A 25,156-nucleotide genomic window follows, 5' to 3' on the forward strand; every position below is an offset into this window, starting at 1 on the left:
CACACGCACACAGCAGTTGTCAATTACTCAAATGGTCTCATAAAATAAGTTATATCTGTTTTCTTTTTCCTTTTTCTTTCATTTTTTTCAATAGATAATCATTATCACAGAGACCTTCACCTGATCAATCCATAGAGAATTAAGGAAGTGCTCAACTTTAAAGAGGATATCTGTGCCATTCCTTTCTCCCCAGTGATAAAAAATCACAGTGGAAGGAGAAGTTTGGTTGTCAGTGGCGGAGGATGTGGATATCTACTGAGTAAAATGTGTTGGAGCATTGCATTCATGGCCACATATGTCTTTTAAAAGAGTAGATAGAGAGAGAGGAAGGACACAACCTTGTCTCCTTCTTGATTCTAGCAGAACTGCTTTGAGTTTATATCCATTTATTTTGATGTTGGCCCTACGCATGCTGGAAATTGCCATTATTATTCTCGGATATGTTCTTTTTATCCTTTTCTCTCCAAGATTTTTCATGATTTTGTCAAAGGCTTTTTAGCATCTAAAAAGATGATAATGCATTTTTTACCTTCATAGAATTTATATGATGAATTACATTTACTGATTTCCCCTGTATCTCTATTGAACTACCCAAATATCTGTAGGATGAAGCCTACTTGATCACGGTGGTCATTTCAATGTGTTCATGGATTTGATTTGCAAATATTTTGTTGGGTGTCTATATTCATTAGGGAAATTGGTCAGTAGTTCTACTTCTTTGCTGAATCTTTGTGTGGCTTGGGTAACTGGTGCCTCATATAATGAATTCAGTAATATTCTTTCTGTTTCTGTTCAGTGGGATAATTTGAAGAGTATTGGTGTTAACTGTTCTTTGAAAGTCTGGTGTAATTTGCACTAAAAAGGTCTTACCCTGGAAATTGGTTAGAAGACTTTAATGACTTCAATGACTACTTCTCTATTTTAGTGGTTCTTTGTCTATGTAAGTTGTTTACCTAATCCTTATTTAACATTGGCAAAAATTATATATTGAGAAAAGTATTCATTTCTTTTAGCTTTTCCACGTTTGCTAAATATAGGTTAATATTCCCTGGATTTCCTTGGTGCCTGCTGCTAATGCTTCTGTTTTTTACTCTGATTTTGTTAAGTTGATATTTTCTAACTTTTGATTTATCTGGCCAGGTGTTAGACCATGTTGGAGATTTTTATAAAGAGCCAAATCTTCATTTCATTGATTCTTTTAATTATTCTCTTTTGTTGTTGTTGTTGTTGATGTTGTTGTTTGAAATATAATGAATTTGTTTTTTATTGGATTTTTTATTTACATTTCAATGTTATCTTCTTTCCCAATTTCTAGAATATAAGCCCCCATCACATCCCTCTCCCCTTCTTCTATGAGGGTGTTCCCGCTCCCCACTACCCCCCATTTGCACCCCTCCTGGATATTCCCCTGTCCAGGGGGGGTTCCACCCTTGGCAGGACCAAGGGCTTCTTCTCCCACTGGTGCCCAACCAGGTCATCTTCTGTTACATGTGCAGCTGTACCATAGGACTGTCCATGTGTAGTCAGTTTAATTATTTTCTACCATCTACTCTTCTTGGTTGTTCTTGTATGTTTCTATACTAGAATTTTAAGTATGCTGTTAGTCTGCTGGTATGAGATCTATCCCTCTTCCTTTTTTTTAATGTAGGTACTTGATACTGTGAATGTACCTCTTTGCACAATTTTCATTGTGTCCCATAAATTTGGGTATGTTGTGTAAATATTTTCATTGAATTCTAGGAAGGCTTTAATTTATTTCTTTACCTCTGTTTTGGCCTAGTATTCATTCATTAAACAATTGTTCAGTTTCCATAAATTGGTAGGCTTTCTGTTATTTCTATTATTTTTGAATTCCAGGTTTAATCCCTGTTGGTCAGATAGAATGTAGGGAATAATTTCAATATTTTTTGTGTAAGTTTGTTGAGATATGCTTTGAGACTGAGTATGTGATCAATTTTGAGTTTCTGGGAAAAAGGTATATATTTTTGTGTGTTTGGGTGAAATGTTTTGTTGATATTTGTTATACTCAGTAGAGATAAATCAGTGTAAGTTTTCTCATACCTTGAAAGGATAGATATGTGCACAAAGAATACCATTATCAATACATGTATAGAAGCTATCCAATAATATTTAAAATGTAAGTTATATGTTTATGTTTACACAAATAACACAGAATGCATCACTGATGTAAAGAAAAATAACAACAGTCTTTTTTCTTTTATGCATAATATTTTAGCAAAATTCCTGAAAAATGTTGTAACCTCTTATGACCTATGTTATTGGTTAGATACAAACATTTATGGAAAGAAAATATCAGTACACTATTGCCCATTCATGTTCATTAATTCAGGCTCATATGGATGCTTTCTATCTTAATTTGATGTTGTATCATTAAAAATGAATATCATCTTCTAATGACATTTGCAATGTCAATGAAAGGACACTGTCTAAAACAGATGCCACACAATGTATATGTAAAATGATACAACTGAATAAGCTTAGCCTTATATGATGAGCTACAATCAGAAACAGTAAGTCAAAGTAGTTAATATGAGAAAATAAGTCAAAACTATATTCCCATTGTTAATTGGTCTAGTAAACTTTTCACCTTATAAACAACTATTATTATTGAACAATTAAAGCAGATTCAATTTGTACTCAGGCTGGAAACAGTTCAAATCTGTATTAACGAGATGTTAACTCTATGAAGATGTTTTATATTCTCGTTTCTCTAAAGTTGCCAGAAGTGCACAATGAGATGGTAATATTTCCTCACAGTTATGTTTTCTTAATGGTAGTAGTGTATGCACAACTTGCACAAACAGCTCTTGAACATGAAACTTACTACAGTAAAAAAAATAATACTTCTAGAAATGTCATCTTCCTCATGACTTTCTTTACAATGAAATGTGGTAGAACTACGAACATAAAAGACTTACTTAAAACACAGATTAAATAAACCATAGGTCATGCCTGCCAGAAGACAAGATAGGTTTCCTGAGCACCTTCTCCCTTCTATCTCTATTTTCCCACATCAAGTTCCCCAGTCTTCTACTGAACACTACAAAGGAACACAATTTGAAGCTTTCCTTCATCCCTGGCCATAGCTCATGTGGATCCTACATACATCTTCACCTAAACTCCCTCTCACAGTTGTTGCTTGCTTCAGACCCCAACTCCAGCAGGCAACACTTGCTTACCCAAAGACTATTCTTGCTGCGATCACAAGTAGGCTAAAGTCAGGCCCATATCTCTCATTTTGCTCTTGAGATCCAGTCCCACCCCCCATTCTCATGCCCAATTCTGTAGCCAGAAAATCGCTGTTGACTCCCATTTATCTCTGAACCAAGTCCCAAGGTATCACAAACTCTTTCTCCTTCAATCTTCCTGCCCCCAACTCATCTCAGACTCCCAGGCTCCAACAATACCAGGTATTCCCTGTGAATTCACCAGCTAAACAGGCTAGGAAAACAGGTAGCACATAGCTATCAAACTCTCCGACTCTAGAGAAGAAAGAGAAGTCAAGGAATGCAATGTCCAACTAATAACAACAAATGGAGAAATCAGCACCCAGACCTATAATCATCCTTAATCCAGAGGCCTAGCTGCCAGCATAGAAATGCAATCAATAACAGCCAGTGCAATCATTTTCCAGTAGTAGTGCCTAGCTATTCTAACACAGCAGGCCTGAATATTTCAACATAACAGAAACACAAGAAAATAACCTTTGTAAGTATGACATAGTTCCTTAAAGAGAAAATGAATACATCATTTAAAGAAAACCGGATAGGCATGAACAGTGTAAGAAAATAAATAATATTTTTCAAGAGATGAAATTAGAAAAGAATCAATAAAGAAAGCACAAACTGAGGGAATTCTGGTAATTATTATTTTAGAAATATGAACAGGAGCTGCAGGGGCAAGCTTCATGGACAACATGTAAGAATTGGAGGAGAGAATCTCATACATTGGAGATAAAATAGAATAAGTTGATGCATGTATCAAAGCAAATGTTAAACCTAAAAATGCTACATATTCAAATAGGGCACAGATGTCAGTTCAGCATACTACATCCAGCATAAACTTCAATCACTATAGATGGAGAAAATAAGATATTGTATGATAAAGTCAAATTTAAATACATTCTATCTACAAATTCAACCATCCAGAATTTCAACTTAAGAAAAAACTACACCCAGGAAACCAAAGAAAATACATACCCTCAAACCATCAAAATCAAAACAATGGAAGTATATACACACACACCCACATACACACACACGCACACACACACACACACACACACACACACACACACACACACACACATCCCAATGCTAATGCCAACAAAATAACAGGAATCAATAATCATTCATCAGTTATATCAATAAATTCCTCAATAAAAATGTCATCTTCCTCATGACTAAGAGAATGAATACAAAAATAGGACCCATCATTTTATTACATCCAAGAAACACACTACATCATTGAAGATAAAAATAATTTTCACATGGCAAGTGATCGGGAAAAATATATATTATAAGGAAATGGGCTCAGGAATTAAGCTGCTTTAGGCATTTTAATAACTAACACGTAGACTTCAACCAAAAACTTATCTAAGGGATAGGGTAGAACAACACATAATCAAAGTAAAAATCCACCACAATGAAATTACAATTCTTACTATCCATGTATATCCCTCAAAAAAGTGCCCACAAGTTTATAAAAGAAACATTACTACAGCTTAAGTCAGAGGTTGACCCTCAAATACTGATACTAGAAGGCTTCAATACCACTATCATACAATGGTAAGTTGATCAATACAAAACTAAACGCAAAACTATTCAAGCTAACAGAAGTTATGAGCTAAATGGACCGAACAGATATTTATAAAATATTTTACCCAAACAAACAAAAATGTACAATATACTCTGCACCCCATAGAACTTTCTCCAAAACTTACCGCATACGGAACACAAAGCAAGTCACAATAAGCAGAAGAAAATTGAAATAACTCCATGTGTCCTAACAGCCACCATGGATTAAAGCTGGATATTAACAACCAAAGAATCATGGGAAAATTTGCGAGCTCGGGGAAACTGAGCAACTCTCTATGAAATGAAAAATGCAACAAGCTATAAATAAAAAATAAACGAACAATATTCTAGAATTCTAAGTAAGTGAATTAGTGCTAAGAGAAAAGTTCGTAGCATCGTGTGTATGCATTAAAAATAATGAAAGATCTCATAGGAATGGAAAAGCGTTTCTGAAAGCTCCAAGAAAACAACAACAACAACAACAAATAAAACAGAGCTAACCATACCTAAGGGGAATAGACAATAATAATTACTCAAACTGAATGCTGACATCAATAAAATAGAAACAAAGAGAACAATATGAAAAAAGCATAAAACAGAGCTGATTCCAACAAGATAGGTAAACCCTTCTCAACTGAACTAAAAAGCAGAGAAAGAATATCCAAATTAACAAAATCAGAAATGAATGCAGAGATATAACAACAGACATTGACATGACCTAGGGAATCATGAAGACATATATTAAAAACCTGTACTTCACCAAATTTGAAAATCTAAAATAAATGTATAATTTGGTCGATGGGTACCAGTTACCAAAGTCAAATCCAGAAAGATAAACAAGGTTAAGTAGAAGTACAGCCCTGAAGAAAATAAAAGGGATCACTGAAAGTCTCAACCAAAAAATGCCAGGGCATTTTAGATTGTTTTATATCAGAATTCTCTAATAATTTCAAACAAGAGTTAATATAAATGCTGCTCAAATTTTTCCATAACATAAAACAGAAAAACACTTTGCATTCATTTTATGAGGTCACAGTTCCTTTGATATCCAAACCAAAGGAAAATAATACAAAAAAATTCAAAGTATTACCAACCAATTTCCTTTATAAGCAAAAATACAAAAAGACTCAATAAAATCTTTGCAAGTCAAATCAAAGAACACATCAAAAAGATTATCCACTATGATCTACTAGACTTCATCCCAGAGATGCAGGGATGATTTAATATATAAAAATCAATCAGTGTAATCCACCATTTAAAGAAGCTGAAAGACATGAAAAGGTGAAACAACAAACCCACCTGATTATGTCACTTGATATCAAAACATCCTTTGAGAGAATTCAACGCCCCTTCATTATAAAAGTACTGGGAAGATTAAGGACATAAAGGACATTCCTAAGTATAATAAAGGTAATCTATAGCAATTCTATTGCGTCAAATTAAATGGAGATAAATACAAACTACTTTCACTAAAATCAGGAACCAGAAAAGGCTTGCCAAACTCTCCAAAGGAAATGGAGGCATCAGGAAAACAAGACTGAATCGACTGAAAAAGGTGCAGATGAATCTGAGCTCACAGAGAGGAAAGCAGAAAACACAGGGCCTACGAAGGACTGAACCAGATCCTCTGCATATGTGTTATAACTATTAGTTTATCATTTTATAAGATGTCTAACTATGAAAAGTGGGTCTCTTCTAGTCGGGTTGCTGTGTCTGACTTTCGTAGATACTTTTGTTTCATCTTATTATATTTTATTTTGTCATGTTAGGGTGTTATCTCTGAGAATGTGTTCTTTCCTAATGAGATTCAGAAAGTGAGTGTATCCAGAAGGGAGGAGAGGTGGGGAGGAACTGGGAGAAGTATAGGGAGGGGAATCTGTATCCAGGTTATATTATATGAAAATATTTATTTTAAATTAAAGAAAAACTACAAATGATCAATGGCAAGATGTGAAAGAATGATGAAAGTTTAGAAAGTTAATGTTGAAGAGCCTCTTATGAAGCAGAAAAACAAGAAATAATACAACCATTAGGAACAGGGACAGAGTTAGCAAATAATTTTATCACATCGGAACATGAAAGCATTCTTCCATGTACAATACTATCTGCTTAGAATATTATAAATGACAAACCAGAAAATCTTGACTATCCATGAACTATATGTAAACACAACTAGAATTCTGAACAAATATACGTATTTTCTGACTTTGCTTTTTTCCAAGTTAAAATACTTTTATATTATGACTTTTTCAAAACTAAAAAAGTCTGTTGCAAATAAAGCATACTTATTTGAAATAACATTCTAAAACAACAGTTTTAGAAAAATTGAACACTTTTTCAGGTTTAACTGACAAATTTCAAAAATATAAACTATCATGACTCAGCAAATGGTTCAGATATCAAGAGTACTGGTCATTCTTCCTGAGGATCTGGCTCCTAGCACCTATATGGTAATGCTAGTTCAAGAGTTTGTGACACCCTTATTTGGCTTCTGTGTAAGATGTCTATGCATATACCATACATACATGCATACAGGTAAAACATCTATATACATAAAATAAAAATTATATTAAAAATTCTATATGTGAATGTATACCTAATTCCTATTATAAAACAGAAATGTGAGATTTAGCTTTGTGTAAAAAAAAAGTGGTCATCGGTTACTTAAACATTTTCTGAAATCAATGTATTTCTCCATTACATAAATAGTGATTTTAAAGTACCTTTATAACACAATATATTCAATTGGACACACACCTCTGAAAGACACCTTTTATAGTATAGTTTTATTCTTCCCCAAGTTATAACCACAATAAATGAAGCCTTAAGTTAATTAACTTACAAAAGCACACCATAAGAACTTTAAAGGGTCATACTCACCCCTTATCTACCTGTGGAGTAGTCATAATTACTGTTATTAGGAAGTCAGAACTATGGAGAAATTTTGATAATTAAATTGTGTATTTTCACGTGAATAGTACTTACTTGTTTGATATAAACTTATTATAACAAATCTTATGAGATTTTTCTGTGAAACAAATAGTCTTCCTATGACATACTCTATTTCTAGTGTGCTACTGAAAATCCACTAACCTTGTCCTAAAGTTCGTAGGATGAGGATGTCCATCATATAAAGATAAGTAGTCGTATTCCTCTTCTAGTGCAAATGACTGAAAAACAATTTGTATTCTATTTCGTTCTTCTGCTATTATTACCCATGTACAGTTCGCACCATTTGGATATCCATATGGAAAACCAGGGCTTTCTATGGTGCCATTAAGTCCTTTTAAAGTTCCACCACATGTATAAATAAATCCTGCAAAAAAAAGACAAATAGAAATCGTTATAAAAATTTTTGACATTTTGATTTTGTATTCTTAATATTTTTAAATATCTTAAATGTTTGGTTTTCTTTATGACCAATAGTGGTAAGTTTTAAATGATGTTTTGTGAACTAGATAAATTTTATTTTATTTTATTTTTATAAGCATTTGTAACATAGATGTACCATATGATATATAGCATGAAAAAACAGATTGATAATTTATCAGGCTTAATTTATTAATTGTAAAGCAGTGAATAAAATCAGTTTGAATCATTATCCATTTTGATCTAAGATATAAAAGTTCAAACATGTCAATTGCCTTTATATGCTTTTTAATCTAATTCTGGGAAGAAGAAAACTGCATTGAAAATTAATTATGAAATGTGCTATAGGTTTAAATTATTAAAACCAACTCTTCTGGCATAATATGCTTTGAAACATACTCAGATATACCTATACAGTATTTTAGAAGAATGTGCTCAATTCATTAGAAGAGGAGTTGAGAAATATAGTCGATGTAATTGTTTTAATTTTTGTAACACTGATAGGTTGATTCTGTGGTAATCTTAAATTAACTAGACCAAAGTGACGGTTAAATTTGGGAATATGTCTGGACACTTTGCATCAACGATCTACTTTTTCCCTGCTTCTATGACAGGTCTATGAGGACATGTCCCTCAGAGATAATTTGACAGCTTACTATATTTTTGGCTAATTCATTTGTTTGAATATACAGATCAAGATGCAGAGACATGTACAGAAGTTAAGAAGTACAATGAAAGACTGGGCAGGCAGGGGCCACGTTCCAAAGTTAATATCTCAGTCTGTGCCTCAAATCACAGCAGCAGCTTGTGCCTGCTTAGTGAATCAGTTCACCATGCAACAACCATTTGTTCTAGCTTAGCTGACTGTAATGAGTCTGCTCCTAACAACCTGTCTCCTGGTTTGGTGGATACATACAAAATTCTCCCTGATCCTTACTCAGCTTGAAAGTCTGCCTCTACAGGTCTGTCTGTGTCCAAGTGCCAATCCTGGTAAATAAATGAAATTCTTGCTACATTCTTGCTTTTTTTAAAAGCTTACCAAGAATTCTGGCCAGGGAGAAGCTTAAAAAGTCAATGCTTGCCTAGATTCATATATTTTTCGCTAATTCATCAAAAGTCAAATAGGGTATTTTATGACTTTCAAAAGCATATAAATAAATAAATAAATAAATATTAAAAGGTCTCTTTCAAATTGCTTCCTGCAGAGCAATTACTTTGAAGCCTTAGGTTAATTAGCTATCACCCGTTTCTATTAGTTTTCTGCCTGAACAGTTTCCAATTTGAACTTCATAACAAAATGCAAGCAGGAATCCCTTTAGCTACAATCTGATCTCTGGACTGTTTTTTTTTTTTTTTTTTATGTTCTCAAGCCACAAAGCCCTGATATGGGACAAAGGGCATATGTCTTAAAATACTATTTTGTCTGTTCATTTGCAAAAGGACTGCTGATTTATACCCTGTAAATGTTATTTTCTTTAGATAAATGGAGAATTGCACCTGTGGTTAATGTCCTCCTTTTCCTAAATTCTTCATTTATTACTTTTCTTTTAAATAGATTAACCATGAAACTACAATAAAAATATTTTTCTAAGGTTTAAAATTTTGAATAAAAGTAATTTAAAAACAGAAATAGAGTTTACTTAAAAAATAAATATAATCACTCAGTGACCTTGGACTATGTCCTCTAACAATTTCTGTTCTATATGCATTTTTCTAAGAATGTGAACACCTTTGAATTTTTCTGCACATTTGATATATTTTACAAGATATATTTTAAAATAGGTATCTAAGTTAGTTAATTCCTATTTTTCTTAAGGGTATTCATACACAATTAATTGTCTCTTGTTTCTTTTAAAAAATAATTTTATTCATTTACATTTCAAATGCTATCCACCTTCCTGGTTACCCCTCAACAAATGCCCACGACATCCCCCATCTCCCCTTTGCTTCTATGAGGGTGCTCCTCCACCCACCCACTCCTGCCTCACTGCTCTAGCATCCCCCTGTGCTGGGGCATCCACCTCCACAGGACCAAGTGCCTCCCCTCCCATTGATATCAGATGCGGCCATTCTCTGCTGCCTATGTCTCTGGAGTCATGGTTCCCTCCATCTATACTCTTTGGCTGTTTAGTCGTTGGATGGTCCAGTTAGTTGATATTGTTCTTCCTATGGAGTTGCAATCCCCTTCAGCTCCTTCAGTCCTTCCCCTAGCTCTTCCACTGGGGTCCCCAGGCTCAGTGTGATGTTTAGCTGTGAGTATTTGCATCTGTATTGGTCAGGTGCTGGTAGAACCTCTCAGAGAACAGCTATACCAGGCTCCTGTCAGTAAACACTTCTTGGCATCAACAATAGTGTGGAGGTTGGTGTCTGTAGATGGGATGTATCAGTCTCTGTTCCATTTTTTGTCCCTGTTTTTCCTTAGGACAGGAAAAATACTGGGTTAAAAAATTTAAGATGTGTGAGTGGCTCCATTCCTCCATTGATCCCTAGAGGTTGTAATTCTCCTTTGTTGGGTATTTTGGATAAAGTCATCACCACTGGGTCCTCAACCTTGCGTGGAGTATGGTACTTTCTAGTGTCTACCCCTATTTCCTGTTTCTTATGTAACATAGTACTATACACTTCTCTTCTACTCAATAGAACAAGTCATAAAGTTTGAAATGCAAGTTCTTTGGTGCTTTTCTCATATTTCAACATCTTCTAGTTACAGAGCTATGAAGTGACAGGAAACTTTTAGGCACTTACAGCAATGATACTATGACACTATATTGCAACATTGTGTCTAAGGCCTTGACTCCTTGCCTGCTCACCTCTAAAATACTCCTGTAATCAAATGGAGTTTCCTAACACAATGTGTCATAACCCCTAATTTGGATCTTAGTCTTAGATGGTCAGAAAATCAATAGGTAACCCAAGAAATCACAGATGCGCCTGAAAAACTATAGTGGTGATACTTTCTACTACAACAGATGTTCTTCATATCAAAAAGGGCAAGGCGAATACATATTTAGTTGTTTGAGATTTGTAACCAAATTTATATTTATCTTTTATCTTTTGTGAACAAAAGTTTTATAAACATCCTTCTCCTTATTTGGCACATTTATCTAGTCTAAACATGTTGGTAAAGTTTCATTCATCGTATATTCTATTGCCATATATCTCTCCTTTTCTTTAGAAATAGAATGTAATATACTGACTAGGTGATGTATTTCTGGAATTACATCCTGGTTACCACATATAAATATATATAAATATTTTTGTTATCTTCACTGTGACAAACTGCCAAGAAATACTGTTTTTTCTATATCAAGAATTTACCCTAAATTTTAAAACAGAAAAAATATGAAAACCTTATACCAAAATCATCCATTCTTTGTGATTCTTCAAGTAATTTGATATTGTTTCATCATCACAAAAATTAAAGACCTTACAAACACACACACACACACAAACACACACACACAAACATACACACACACACACACAAACACACACACACACACACACACACACACACACACACACACACACACACCTCTGTCTCTTTTTATGCTTGGTTTAGTGTTTTGAGACATGGTCTTACCATGTAGCTAAAAGTAATGGCCTTTATTTCACTATGTATATTATGTTGGTCTTAAGTTCAAAAAATTCCATTGCAACCATTAATATGATAGTTGTACATGTATGTCTAGTGTATGTGTCAGCATTTTCTGAAAACTATACTTGTATAAATCATATTCATAGACTATCTGGATTGCTGATTCATAGAAATCACCAAGTATAGTTATGTGTACATTATTCTCCACATTTATGTTAATGATGTCTTCTGGGTTTGATTTCAGACTTTATTCTCAGAGGAAATATGCCTGAAGAGTACAGATACTTAATTTTGCCACATTTACAACACATTCCAAATTTATAGACATGACATTTCAAGCCTTTTACCTTCAAACCTTTTGATATTTGAGTCAGTTTACCTTAATATATTTCAGAAAGAGATCTAGGAGTAACTGATTAAAATACTCTCAGTCACAGAAATGCAAGTAATCTTTAAAGGAAATACTTAAAGCTTTAAAAAGGATGTAATCAATTTTATCAATTATAATTATAACTCTCCAACTATTCTAAAATTTCCCATCACTCCAAAAGGTTATCTAAAATACTAACTTATATATTAACTTATAATATGAATAAACTCAGAAGAAAAACAGTGATAGATTTTTGTGAGTAAAATGCATTATACTTGATAACAATTTGAAATACAGGGAAAGGATGCTGTTTCTCACCTATGAAATTATCAATAGCGAATTTTTTATAATTGTGACATATAACCAAACCTATGAAAACTATGAGTAATTGTAAAAATAAGACAGCATCTTCAAACTAACAGCATGGCATGTGGCTCTGCAACTCAAACTACTTTCATTCTTGGCTTTGTACTTGACTTTCAAAGTTAGCATCCTTGAAGCCATCTGAAAAACATTATACTTATGAGCAGGATAAAAAGGGTTAGCTGTACAACAAAATCTCCTTCCACACAGAATATTCTCAATACTGTACCTGTGTTGCAATTGCCAGGAAATCTATTTGTCAATGTTATTGTGCATGATCATACAATCCATAGCTTTCTCATTTTGTAGAGATTACTGTATGTTTAAATATGTTTAAATCTTTCTTCCCTTGACCAATTGTCAAAAGAAAATATTTAACAATACAATTATATGTTACCAAATAAAGTAATATAGAGAAGAGTCTGGTCAATGATGAAAAACAAGACCAGAAGGAAATTGTTCATTGCTGATTTTGAGACGCTTTAAAAATAAAAAAACCTACCACCCTCTCCTACCCCCTGCCCCTTCATTATGATGAAAACCTCCCAGTTCAACCTACTGCTCAGATCCCTCAATGGGAGCCACTCTGCATTGCAGTGTATTTAATCTTTGTAAAGCTATTCCATTAAACATATTCTTTGGCCTACCTTATTTTAATGCTAAAAAGAATCATATATAAATTAAATTATGATAACCAACTGAAATACTTTTGAAACAAAACGGATCCAGAAAACACAACAGTTCAAAGCATAGTCATTCCTTAATGTTGAAGTGCTCTAATATGTATTTAATTATTTTTTAATTTCATTTATGAGTGAGTTTTATGTATTCTGGGCATGCTTTGAAGTTACTTTGTAGCCAAAGACACCAAACTCCTGATCCTCCTTCCTACTTTATTTTCCTCTTCCACATGATAAAGTTTGTAACTTAATTTTATCCAGTAAGTTTTAAAGCATGATATAATATTATACATAAACAAATCCTATGTTAATATATCATAAGCTATAACAGGAGTCTCTGAAGACATTATAATTACTCTTGAAGAAATAAGGAATTATTAAATTTTGAGATGTTTTCTGAAAGAGTTAAACTGATTCCACGTTTTACCTTTTTTTTCATATCAGATAAACAATCTTTAGTTTTAATGTAACTGCCAATATTGTTCCAGTGGCATTCTTGATCCCACGTGTATTCGTTTTAGTAGCCTATTGGAATATTCTAGATTATACTTCATTTCTTATACTTATTCTAAACACTATTCTATGTGTCCCAAATACCCACTTCTTTTCTTCTTAGTGGGAGAAAATACACACTCCTTTTCTGAATTCATTGGCTCTTTGTATTCAACATCTGTGTGCATATGCGTCTGTTTAGCCTGGAGTTACCTAGAATATTCACTGTCTTCCATAAAAAGAAATATAAGGCTGCAGAAGAGCCAAAACATTTCCAGTGTTGTCTTAAAAATCTAAGGGATTCACTACAAGATTTTTACAAAAGCTGCCAGTCTTAAATAAGTAATTGTGAAATAGCTTTTCAGTCAGACTGCAGACTGCTTTGGAAACCATTAGCAGACCCAGTACAGTAAACACTACACCACAGTGTCTTAGAGTAGAAACTACTTTCTCATTACTTCCAAGCTTCAAATCACATTCTACATGAATTTTTCAAAATATAGATTATTCCTGCAAATAAATGGCCTGGCTGGTAATTATGAATTCTAAATTATTTCTAAAGTACCAATAGCAGGGTTAAAAAGTTAATCAGTAGACTAAATAAAGGGTAAGGTCAAAAAATTCAAATAAAGTTATTATAAAAATACATTTTAGGTTGTTCTGATTAATTGTAAAAGAAACACTAAACAATTTGTTTAGTTTTGATGTTTTGTGAACAATAATATATTTATTGACAAAAGGAATAAGTATTTCATTTTTCAATGACGTATTTATTCATTTTACATCTTTATTACAGCCTTTTCTTCCCAGTCCCCTCCCCACACACAGCCCTTTCTCCATACCCCATCTCCTATCCTCTGACAAGAGGGAACCTTCACCTGAATACCAACCAAGACTGGCACAAGTCATGGAAGGACAAGTCATATGCTCTTCCACTGAATCCAGAACAGGGAGGGCAGTTAGCAGAACAGGATTCATGGGCAGGTCCAAGGGCAGGCAATAGATTCAGGGAGAGCCCACCTCCCGCCAAGCCAGTTGTTGAGTGACTCACAAGAAGACCAAACTGCACATCTGCTACATGTATGCTAGGAACCTAGGTCCAGACTATGGATGTTCTTTGGTTGGTGGTTCAGCCTCTGGGAGGCCCTATTGAAATTCTAGATTTTGAGAAATTATGGAACTCTTAAGACATGACAACGGATTTTATCACTCATCATATATATACTGCATAGGTGAAACGGAGGAAATTTTTAAGTAATAAATCTGTATAATGCTTGTTTTCATGTTTTTCTATCATGAATACCATAATCCCTTAAATTTTAGGCACTAAAATGGAATGGACTACAATGAATTCCACTTTGTAAAAATTAGGTGTTTTAAACTTAAAGTCTCTGCTGTAAGTCCGACAGTTTGGAACAATTTTTAATCTCCATGATACTGGGTTCTTTTAATAAGAGAGAAGAGAGGAGGGGCATATGGGAGAGTTCGGTGGGAAGAAAGTGAAGGGGAAAATGATATAATTATACATAATCTCAAAAATAAAAATAAATCGTAGTATGTCCCATAGACTGATGAACAAATTTTACTATTGTTAATACCGTTTATTTCTCATGAAATGAAAATTTGATCACATGTATCTTCTCAACACCTTTAGTGGCATAATTTATGATCTGGGTACACATGAAGCTGGACCTAAGTACCTATCAACCAGGGAAAGTTGTATGAAGTAAGCAGCCTTCCCAAATCATCTAGGATGACTATATTTAAATTTGACAATTTTTTTGTCTACAGCAGTGCCTGAATGATTATGCAAATTTAAAATGGCATAGCATTCTAAGTTGAGAATACCTATATTGTGAGTATTGTTTTCCAATCTAAATATATCCACCTCCTTTTCTCTGTTTCTTGCTGTTGTGAGATGATGACCCAGAAGATATATTTGATAAATGGCTTTCTAGAATCATAAAATTTCATATAATGTAAGATAGGGCCAGGAAGGTAAAAGAAGAAGAAATAAAATATCCAGAGGAAAGACAGATCATTGTTTTTAAAAGTGACCATGGATATACTCATTGTTTGATGTGTAAACTTACTGTAAAATTCAAAAAATTAGCAGAAGCCCAAGGAGTAATGGGCAATCTATTAGCAAAGACGACCTCTAAATGTTGTGCTGAAATTAAACCCCCTATACGTCCCACACTTTGCTTCTTCAAGGCAACTGTGTTGTTTCATTTTTAATTTATTTGTCCTTAATTTAAAAAGACAAAGTCCTCACTTTGAGATTTGGTTCTGCTCATTCAAGCATTTACAAATAATGATGCCTTTAATCTTCTCCATATCCCTGTGAGGTATATTCTATAGTCTAAATTTTCAGTTGATGCCACATGCAGAGAAAAAAATAATTAGAAGAAATGGGCTATATTATACAGGTACCAACTGACAGAGAAGGATTTCAACATACATATTTACTCTTGCACATAATTCCACACATATTTATTTTTTTCACCTATTAAGTTCTATCCCTAACAGTCTTCCTTCATTGTTTAAGGATTCTTCTGTCTTTCTCTACATTTCCAAGCTATACCGTAAGATAAATGCCTTTGAAATAAATTCTACACAGGCAGATCAAAGGTCAGTTAAAACATGGTGTATCTCTATTCTGAGTATTTTGCCTTTCCACATGAGTTTGAGAATTCCTCTTTCCTTGTCTTTGAAGAATTTTTTTTTTGGAGTTTTGATGGGGATTGCATTGAATCTGTAGATTGCCTTTGGTAGGATGGCCATTTTTACTATGTTCATTCTGACAATCCATGAGCATGGGAAGCTTCTCCATGTTCTGAGGCCTTTGATTTCTTTCTTGAAAGACTTGAAGTATATTTTTTATTATTGGATATTTTTTATTTACATTTCTCTTTCCTGATTTCACCTCCATAAATCCCCTATCCTATCCCCCTCCACCTTCTTCTATAAAGGTGTTCCCCCCTCCCAAACCACCCACCCTTTCCCACCTCCCAACCCCAACATTCCCCTACACTGGGGGATACAACCTTGGAAGGACAAAGGGCTTCTCCTCCCATTGGTGGCCAACAAGCCCATCACCTGATACATATGAAGCTGCAGCCATGGGTCTGTCCATGTGTATTCTTTGAGTAGTGGTCTAGTACCTGGGAAATCTGGCTGGTTGGTACTGTTGTTCTTATAGGATCGCAAACTCCTTTAGCACCTTCAGTCTTGTCTCTAACCCCTTATCATAAAGATCTTGCACTTGTTTCATTAGGGGTACCCCAAGATATTTTATATTATCTGTGGCTAGTGTGAAGGGAGTTGTTTCCCTAATTTCATACTCAGCCTGTTTATCATTTGTATAAAGGAAGGTTACTGATTTATTTGAGTTAATTTTATATCTGGACACTTTGCTGTAATTGTTTATCAGCTGGAGAAGCTGTGTGGTAGAATTTTTAGGGTCCCTTATATAGGCTTTCGTATCATATGCAAATAGTGATACATTTAATTCTTCTTTGCCAATTTGCCCTTGATCTCTTTTTGTTGTCTGATTGTTCTAGTTAGCACTTCAAGTACTATAGGGAAAGTGAGCATCCTTGTCTTTTCCCTGATTTTAGTGAGATTGCTTCAAGTTTCTCTCCATTTAATTTGATAATGGCTGTTGTTTTGCAATAAATTGTTTTTATTATGTTTAGGTATGGGCCTTAAATTCTTGATCTTTCCAATACTTTTAACATGAAGTGTTGTATTTTTTCAAATGATTTTTCTGCATCTAAAGAGATGATCGTGTGATTTTTTTTCTTTGAGTTTGTTTATATAGTGGATTACATTAATGGCTGTTCATATATTGAACCAACCTTGCATCTGTGGGATGAAGCCTATTTGATTGTGGTGAATGATGGTTTTGACCTGTTCTTTGATTTGGATTGCAAGAATTTTATTGAGTATTTTTGCATTCATATTCATACACGAGATTGGTCTGAAGTTCTATTTTTAGGGAGGGTTCTAGTGTGGCTTCAGTATTAGAGTAATTGCCGCTCCATAGAATGAATTAGATAATGTTCCTTCTGTTTCTATTTTATGGAATCGTTTGAGGAATATTGGTATCAGGTTTTCTTTGAAGGTCTGGTAGAATTCCATACTAAATCCATCTGGACTTGGGCTTTTTTTTGGGGTTGGCAGGTTTCTAATGACTTCTTCTATTTCCTTATGGGATATGAGCCTGTTTAGAAAGGGCTCTTATCCTGCTCTTGGCTTAGGTTTGGTATGTGATATCTGTTTAGAAACCATCCTTTTCATCTATATTTTCTAAACAATTCTTAACAATAAAAGAATGATGGGGGGAATCAACATCCCTGACCTCAAGTTCTACTACAGAGAAATATTTATAAAATCTGCATGGTATTGCTACAGAGACAGACAGATTGATCAATGGAAAGAATTGAAGATTCAGAAATAAAACCTACTTAACTATACTTGACCTTTGACAAAGAAGTAAAAAATATACAATGGAAAAAAGAAAGCATCTTTAACAAATGGTACTGGTCTAACTGGCTATCCGTATGTAGAAAAGTGAGAATAGACCCATATTTGTCACCATGCACAAAGCACAAGTCCAAGTTGATCAAGGACTTCAACATAAAACCAGATACACTAAATCTAATGGAAAAGAAGTTAGGAAGGAGCCTGGAACTCATTGGCACAGGGGGAAATTTCCTAAACGGACTCCAATGGCTCACACTCTAAGATAAAAAAATTGATAAATAGGAAATTGAAAAGATTCTGTAAGGCAAAGGACATAGTCAAGAAGACAAATCGGCATCCTAGAGATTAGGAAAGTCTTCACTAATCGCACCTCTAATGGAGAAATAATATCCAAAATATATAAAGAACTCAAGAAGCTAACCACCAAAAAGCCAAACAACCCAATAAAAAAATGGTGTATAGAACTAAACTGAGAATTCACACAGAGGAATCTCAAATGGCTGAGAAGCACCTAAGAAGTCTTCAATGTCCTTAATGACAGAGAAATGCAAATCAAAACGACCCTGAGATTCCACCTTACACCAACCAGAATGGCTAAGATCAAAACCTCAGGTGACAAACATGTTGGCAAGGATGTGGAGAAAGAAACACTCCTCCATTGTTGTTGGGATTGCACGTGGGTGGTACAACCTCTCTGGAAATCAATTTGGAGGTTCCTCAGAAAATTGAAAATAGACCTACCTAAAGACCCAGCAATACCATTCTTGGGAATATACCCAAAAGATACCCCACCATGCCACAGGGGCACATGTTCCATTATGTTCATAGAGGCCTTATTTGTGATGCCCAGAAGCTGGAAACAATCCAGATGTCCCACAACAGAAGAACAGATACAGAAAAGGTGGTTAATTTACACAATAGTGTACTATATAGCTATTAAGGACAAGGATAATCTGAGTTTTGCAGGCAAATGGATGGAGCTAGAAAATATCATGCTGAGTGAGGTAACTCAGACCCAAAAAGACATGCACAGTATGGTCTCACTAATAAGTGGATATTACGCAAAAATTTAAAAATACAGAATAACCAAGATATAGTCCACATAATTCAAAAAGGTCAACAAACTGAGGAGCTCACGTGAGGATGCCTCAGTCCCACTTGGGAGGGAGAAGAAAGCAATAAGGGTATATGGAGGGAGGGTCCTAAGAGGGAAAGAGGGTAAGATTGGGGGGGGGGAGGAAAACATGATCTTCTATTGGGTGGGACTGAAGACTATGTTAAAGTATGTTAGAAAATCACCACAATGCATCAAATTAAAAATTATTTAAAATAATTGGGAAATGCATTTTTATATGATGTTCAAATGTGTGGTTTTGGTGAATATAAACAATTTTCCTTGCATGCTTCCCTTATAGGCAACTGACAACTGTGGAGGGACAAATAAATGGATAAATAAACCACTAAGGTTTGGTTGTTTCTGACAGTTATCTTGCTTTCCTTTCATTTACAAATGACATAATACACTTCATGTAATAGTCTTCATCTCCATTGCCATATTTGAGAGTCTTTTGAACTAAAATCACTTATTTCCTGACTTGTTCAGAAACCTAAAGTAAAAGGTAAGCTGTCTGTCATGTTTTATTCAAAAACTTCTACATAAAATTAAATAAATAAACCTTTGAAAGAAAGCAATAGTCTGGGAAAAAGCAACAAAAATATTTCTATACCAACAGAGGCGATAAATGCTTTTCCTGGCTGTACCCCAACCTATCTTCCTTTTCACACTTATTTTCCTTACTACAGCAGCAATAATGTGATTTTTCCCTTTTGTATTGTTGCTCCATACACCTTATCCTAGTGCTAATATTAACTGTTGTCGTTATTATCTCTTTCCACACCTCTATGGCTCTTGCCTTGGGCCTGGAATCACTATTTACTTGAGAGGAAACAGTATATTGAAAGACTTAGAAAGGTGAAAAATCAAAGTTTTTGTGGTTCTGGGCAGCTGAGGTTAGACTCCTTTGGCACATAAGAAAACAAATGACAAACACTTCTAAATTCTTTCCAAGGTTTTCTTTCTTGCAGGGTTGGAACACAAAAGTGTGAGTGACAGCTTAGATGACATGATCATTTTGGGGACACAGTTCTCTAGGTGATATTATAAAGGGAAATAGAGGAGGTGGAAGATAAATTGTCATTGAATGGGTTTTCATACCACTGGCAGTGTAATTTAGTTTAATAGTAGTGACAGTCCAGTTTGAACCTGCTGACAGATGGTTGCTGGCAAAAAAAGATATGGTTGAGACTTACTGTCAAGATACAAGCTTTCATGTTAACTGAACAACATTTTTTTAAAGAACATTTCAAAGGATGATGAAAATAAAAAGTAATGATATTTAACACTCACATTGTATGAAACATATCTAAGTGCTCCTAGTAGGATAGACGCTGGCTGAGAGAGATAGCATAATATTGTAAGGGTGAGTGACTCCAAGAAAGAATGAGTCTTGAAAAATAGGTTTTAGTGTTTGCTAGGATTTTGTATGTCTAAGGGTACTCAGAGAAAAGGGCAAGGTTACCAGATTAAGTGTAACTGAGAAACACCATAACCTCTGGCATTTAAATAGAAAATAGAAAATGGCATACTTTTCGTAGGCCATGACAAAGATGTGTACTTTGTAAATTCTTGATAGCTCCATTGGGATCTTGACTAATCTTCAGTAGTTTGAAGGTGGTTGTTAAACAATACCCATAAGAATTTTTTTAAATAATTTACTTTGCACCATAGAATGTCAAGGTACCTACATTTGTTACATTCATTTTTTAGAAACTAGAATGCAACCAAGGGAGATTATATAATATCTTAACTGAACATTGATTCAAATAAGGGAGGTATTACTATGTAACAAAAAGGGACATTCAACTCAAGACCTTTCAGGGAAAGAGCTAGTACAGCTTATTGGACAAGGTCAAATAGCAAACTGTTTCTTTTCTATAGTATAAACCTTTGGGAGTTAGTAAAGATGAATAGAAACTATTGATTATTTAGAAATAATGAGGAACTCTAGAGATTAAGAAGGTGTAGGTGGGACACTGGAAAAAGGTATTTATATACAGAATGTTTTCATTTTTTTTAAAAACTGTCTTCTGAACACACAAAAGATCTTATTGACCAGAGAAGATTAGCAAATACCTGTTCTCAAACATAGCTTATGGTTTGGGAATTTTGTTTTGCTTGTTTTGTTTTGCCAAAATTTAGATACACTAAAACCCATCTTCTTATCTAATCTTACCTTATCTCATCCTATCCTCTTGACATCGTACCCAATTCTCCATGGCTTCATTAGTAAAAGTGCATTTGTTTTAAGATGCAATAATATGATAGTTACTGAATTCTGCCTCCTTCTATTAGGTACTTCTCTGTTAAGGTTTTAATAAACTTCGGCAACTTTGGCTCTGTATAGTGTTGCAGATTTGCTAGAAATTCCCAATTCTTTTTTTCATTTTTCTATAAGTAGGACCACACAGCATTCTGTGCCTCAATGTGCCATGGTGCCTATTAAAAAGTTCACAGAAGCACTAGACACATATATCAATTGAAAGCACTCTCTATACAACCCTTTCTCTGAGTCTCCTATCTAAAAATGTATGCCTATTTTAAGGATTCTTTATAGCTTTAAAAAATGATGATCCTTCCTCTTTCATCATTTGCAAAATGACTCCAACTACTAGTTTCTAACACTAAACAGAATATATGCTGAATAGTGCTTAAGTCATTGCATTTAAAGTTTCATTTTGTAAAATATTATACTATAAACAGATTATTCTTTCTATTTGGAATGAGCATAGAATGAATGTCTTCCCACAAATGGATCACTAGCTCATGAAATTTTATCATCACTCTTAGAGTTAAAGAAGGTACAGTAAGTGGCACAGCTGCTGAATACTGTCCATAAACCGTATTGTAGCTGTGACTTACAGAATAACAGCCTGTAAAAGAGAATCTTTAAAAAGCTGTATATACTTAAATGTTTATTATAAAAAATAGCTTATTTCAAAATCAAGTGTATGATTTCACATGACATTAAGCCCATTTTTCTTGAAAACAGCTACTCTTTAGAGAAAATAGAAAATCTACACTCAAACCTAATCATAAAATGTGCTACATCCCATAATATAATAGAATATTTTCTCCAAATAATTCAACTCATAGTGTTGTGCTTATGATATTCTTGACAGTAAGTAGTGAAATCTATTTATTCTCCTAAAATCTGGGCAGTATATCTGATTCCCTAGAATTAAAAGTTTTATTTATTTTATGTATATGAGTACACTGTAGCTGTCTTCAGACACACCAGAAGAGGGCATCTAATCTTATTACAGATGTTTGTGAGCCACCATGTGGTGGCTGGGAATTGAACTTAGGACCTCTGGGAGAGCAGTCAGTTCTCTTAACCGCTGAGCCATCTCTCCAGCCCAATTCCCTAGAATTAAAGAGTAATAAATGTAATATAAATAAATTATTTTGCCTGGCTCATGAGAAGACAAGTAGTTTAACTTCAAGTTAGAAGCCTAGGCTACCATGAGTGAAGCTTAACCATGTGTCAAGAAAACAGTAGATGACAACAAGTACTATTGCCCCTGTATAAGATGATACCTAGGACATGTGAAGTAGACCATTTTCACTGTTGCAGTCCCTGTTGAGGACTCAAGCTAACGACAGTCTCATGGTTGTCTACAGACAACATTTTTTTTATTAACTTGAGTATTTCTTATATACATTTCGAGTGCTATTCCCTTTCCCGGTTTCCGGGCAAACATCCCCCTCCCCCCTCCCCTACTTTATGGGTGTTCCCCTCTTCATCCTCCCCCCATTGCCGCCCTCCCCCCAACAATCTAGTTCACTGGGGGTTCAGTCTTAGCAGGACCCAGGGCTTCCCCTTCCACTGGTGATCTTACTAGGATATTCATTGCTACCTATGAGGTCAGAGTCCAGGGTCAGTCCATGTATAGTCTTTAGGTAGTGGCTTAGTCCCTGGAAGCTCTGGTTGGTTGGCATTGTTGTTCATATGGGGTCTCGAGCCCCTTCAAGCTCTTCCAGTACTTTCTCTGATTCCTTCAACGGGGGTCCTATTCTCAATTCAGTGGTTTGCTGCTGGCATTCGCCTCTGTGTTTGCTGTACTCTGGCTGTGTCTCTCGGGAGAGATCTACATCCGGCTCCTGTCGGCCTGCACTTCTTTGCTTCATCCATCTTGTACAGACAGCATTTTAGAGCAAGAAAATCTACTCGTGTATATGTGTGTGTGTGTGTGTGTGTGTGTGTATACACATGTATTTATAAATATGTATACACATACATATGTACATGTACACACATGTATACATATATGTTTGTTTAATAATACTTCTGTAGAATGTTACTTTCATGTGTGTTTTCAAGGCTAACCATATGGTATTGGATAACTAGTTGATGTGACCTTAACTAAGAAAGATTATTTCTCCTGCTCTCAGCATTCCTTACTTGCCTGTAGTTCTTTGTCTAGAGTTGAAGCTTGGAGTGGGTAGGAATACTATAAGATCAAGTGGATATGGGGTTTGCAGTGTGTGTGAGATTTTGTCTTATAGGGATGTCAGATGCTATATACATAAAATTGCAGCAACATGACAGCCTAAATATGTCATCATTTTAATTCACTAAAGTTCCAATATTCTTTTCTACCAAACCCTGATAACTGAAGCACAGTAGAGCAAAAAACAAAACAGAACAGAACAAAACAACCAATAAACCTTAAATGTAAATAATCAATTTGGAAATCTGATCATAGACTAATAAAACCTTGAACCTAACAATCTTGGAAATATAATCATACCTTAGAGATATTTCTATAAAGCTACATCCTTTGAGATTTTTAATTTATTAAATAAATCTCTGTAAATTAGGAAGACTTCTGTTCAGAAAACTAATTACTGATGAAACACACACAGGTAACTTAAATTCAATAAAATATGAAAGCTAATCAGATATCATATGTTAATCAAGTTATTTCAAGCTCTCTAGGTTTTTTTTTTTCATTTTCTTTTTTTTTTTTTATTAACTTGAGTATTTCTTATATACATTTCGAGTGTTATTCCCTTTCCCGACTTCTGGGCAAACATCCCCCTCCCCTTCCTTATAGGTGTTCCCCTCCCCATCCTCCCCCCATTGCCGCCCTCCCCCCAACAATCTAGTTCACTGGGGGTTCAGTCTTAGCAGGACCCAGGGCTTCCCCTTCCACTGGTGCTCTTACTAGGATATTCACTGCTACCTATGAGGTCAGAGTCCAGGGTCAATCCATGTATACTCTTTAGGTAGTGGCTTAGTCCCTGGAAGCTCTGGTTGCTTGGCATTGTTGTTCATAAGGGGTCTCGAGCCCCTTCAAGCTCTTCCAGTTCTTTCTCTGATTCCTTCAACGGGGGTCCTATTCTCAGTTCAGTGGTTTGCTGCTGGCATTCGCCTCTGTGTTTGCTGTATTCTGGCTGTGTCTCTCAGGAGCGATCTACATCCGGCTCCTGTCGGTCTGCACTTCTTTGCTTCATCCATCTTGTCTAATTGGGTGGCTGTATATGTATGGGCCACATGTGGGGCAGGCTCTGAATGGGTGTTCCTTCTGTGTCTGTTTTAATCTTTGCCTCTCTATTCCCTGCCAAGGGTATTCTTGTTCCCCTTTTAAAGAAGGAGTGAAGCATTCACATTTTGATCATCCGTCTTGAGTTTCGTTTGTTCTAGGCATCTAGGGTAAGTCAAGCATTTGGGCTAATAGCCACTTATCAATGAATGCATACCATGTGTGTTTTTCTGTGATTGGGTTACCTCACTCAGGATGATATTTTCCAGTTCCAACCATTTGCCTACGAATTTCATAAAGTCATTGTTTTTGATAGCTGAGTAATATTCCATTGTGTAGATGTACCACATTTTCTGTATCCATTCCTCTGTTG

General features: G+C 34.9%; 1 protein-coding gene across 7 annotated transcripts in view; it reads right to left on the reverse strand.

Annotated features, from left to right (window-relative positions):
• Positions 1 to 25,156, reverse strand: part of Csmd3 (CUB and Sushi multiple domains 3) — a 1,319,129-nt gene that overhangs the window by 1,177,918 nt on the left and 116,055 nt on the right. For all 7 annotated transcript variants that reach the window (XR_010053386.1, XM_063264433.1, XM_063264432.1 and 4 more), the window contains exon 2: positions 7,911 to 8,133. Coding sequence is in view for 6 of the 7 variants with exons in the window: in XM_063264433.1 (XP_063120503.1) it covers positions 7,911 to 8,133 (223 nt within the window). In the remaining variant the exon portion in view is untranslated. The remainder of the gene's footprint in view (positions 1 to 7,910; positions 8,134 to 25,156) is intronic.

Source organism: Rattus norvegicus, chromosome 7, assembly GCF_036323735.1.
Source record: "Rattus norvegicus strain BN/NHsdMcwi chromosome 7, GRCr8, whole genome shotgun sequence".
In the NCBI taxonomy this organism is placed as follows: domain Eukaryota; kingdom Metazoa; phylum Chordata; class Mammalia; order Rodentia; family Muridae; genus Rattus; species Rattus norvegicus.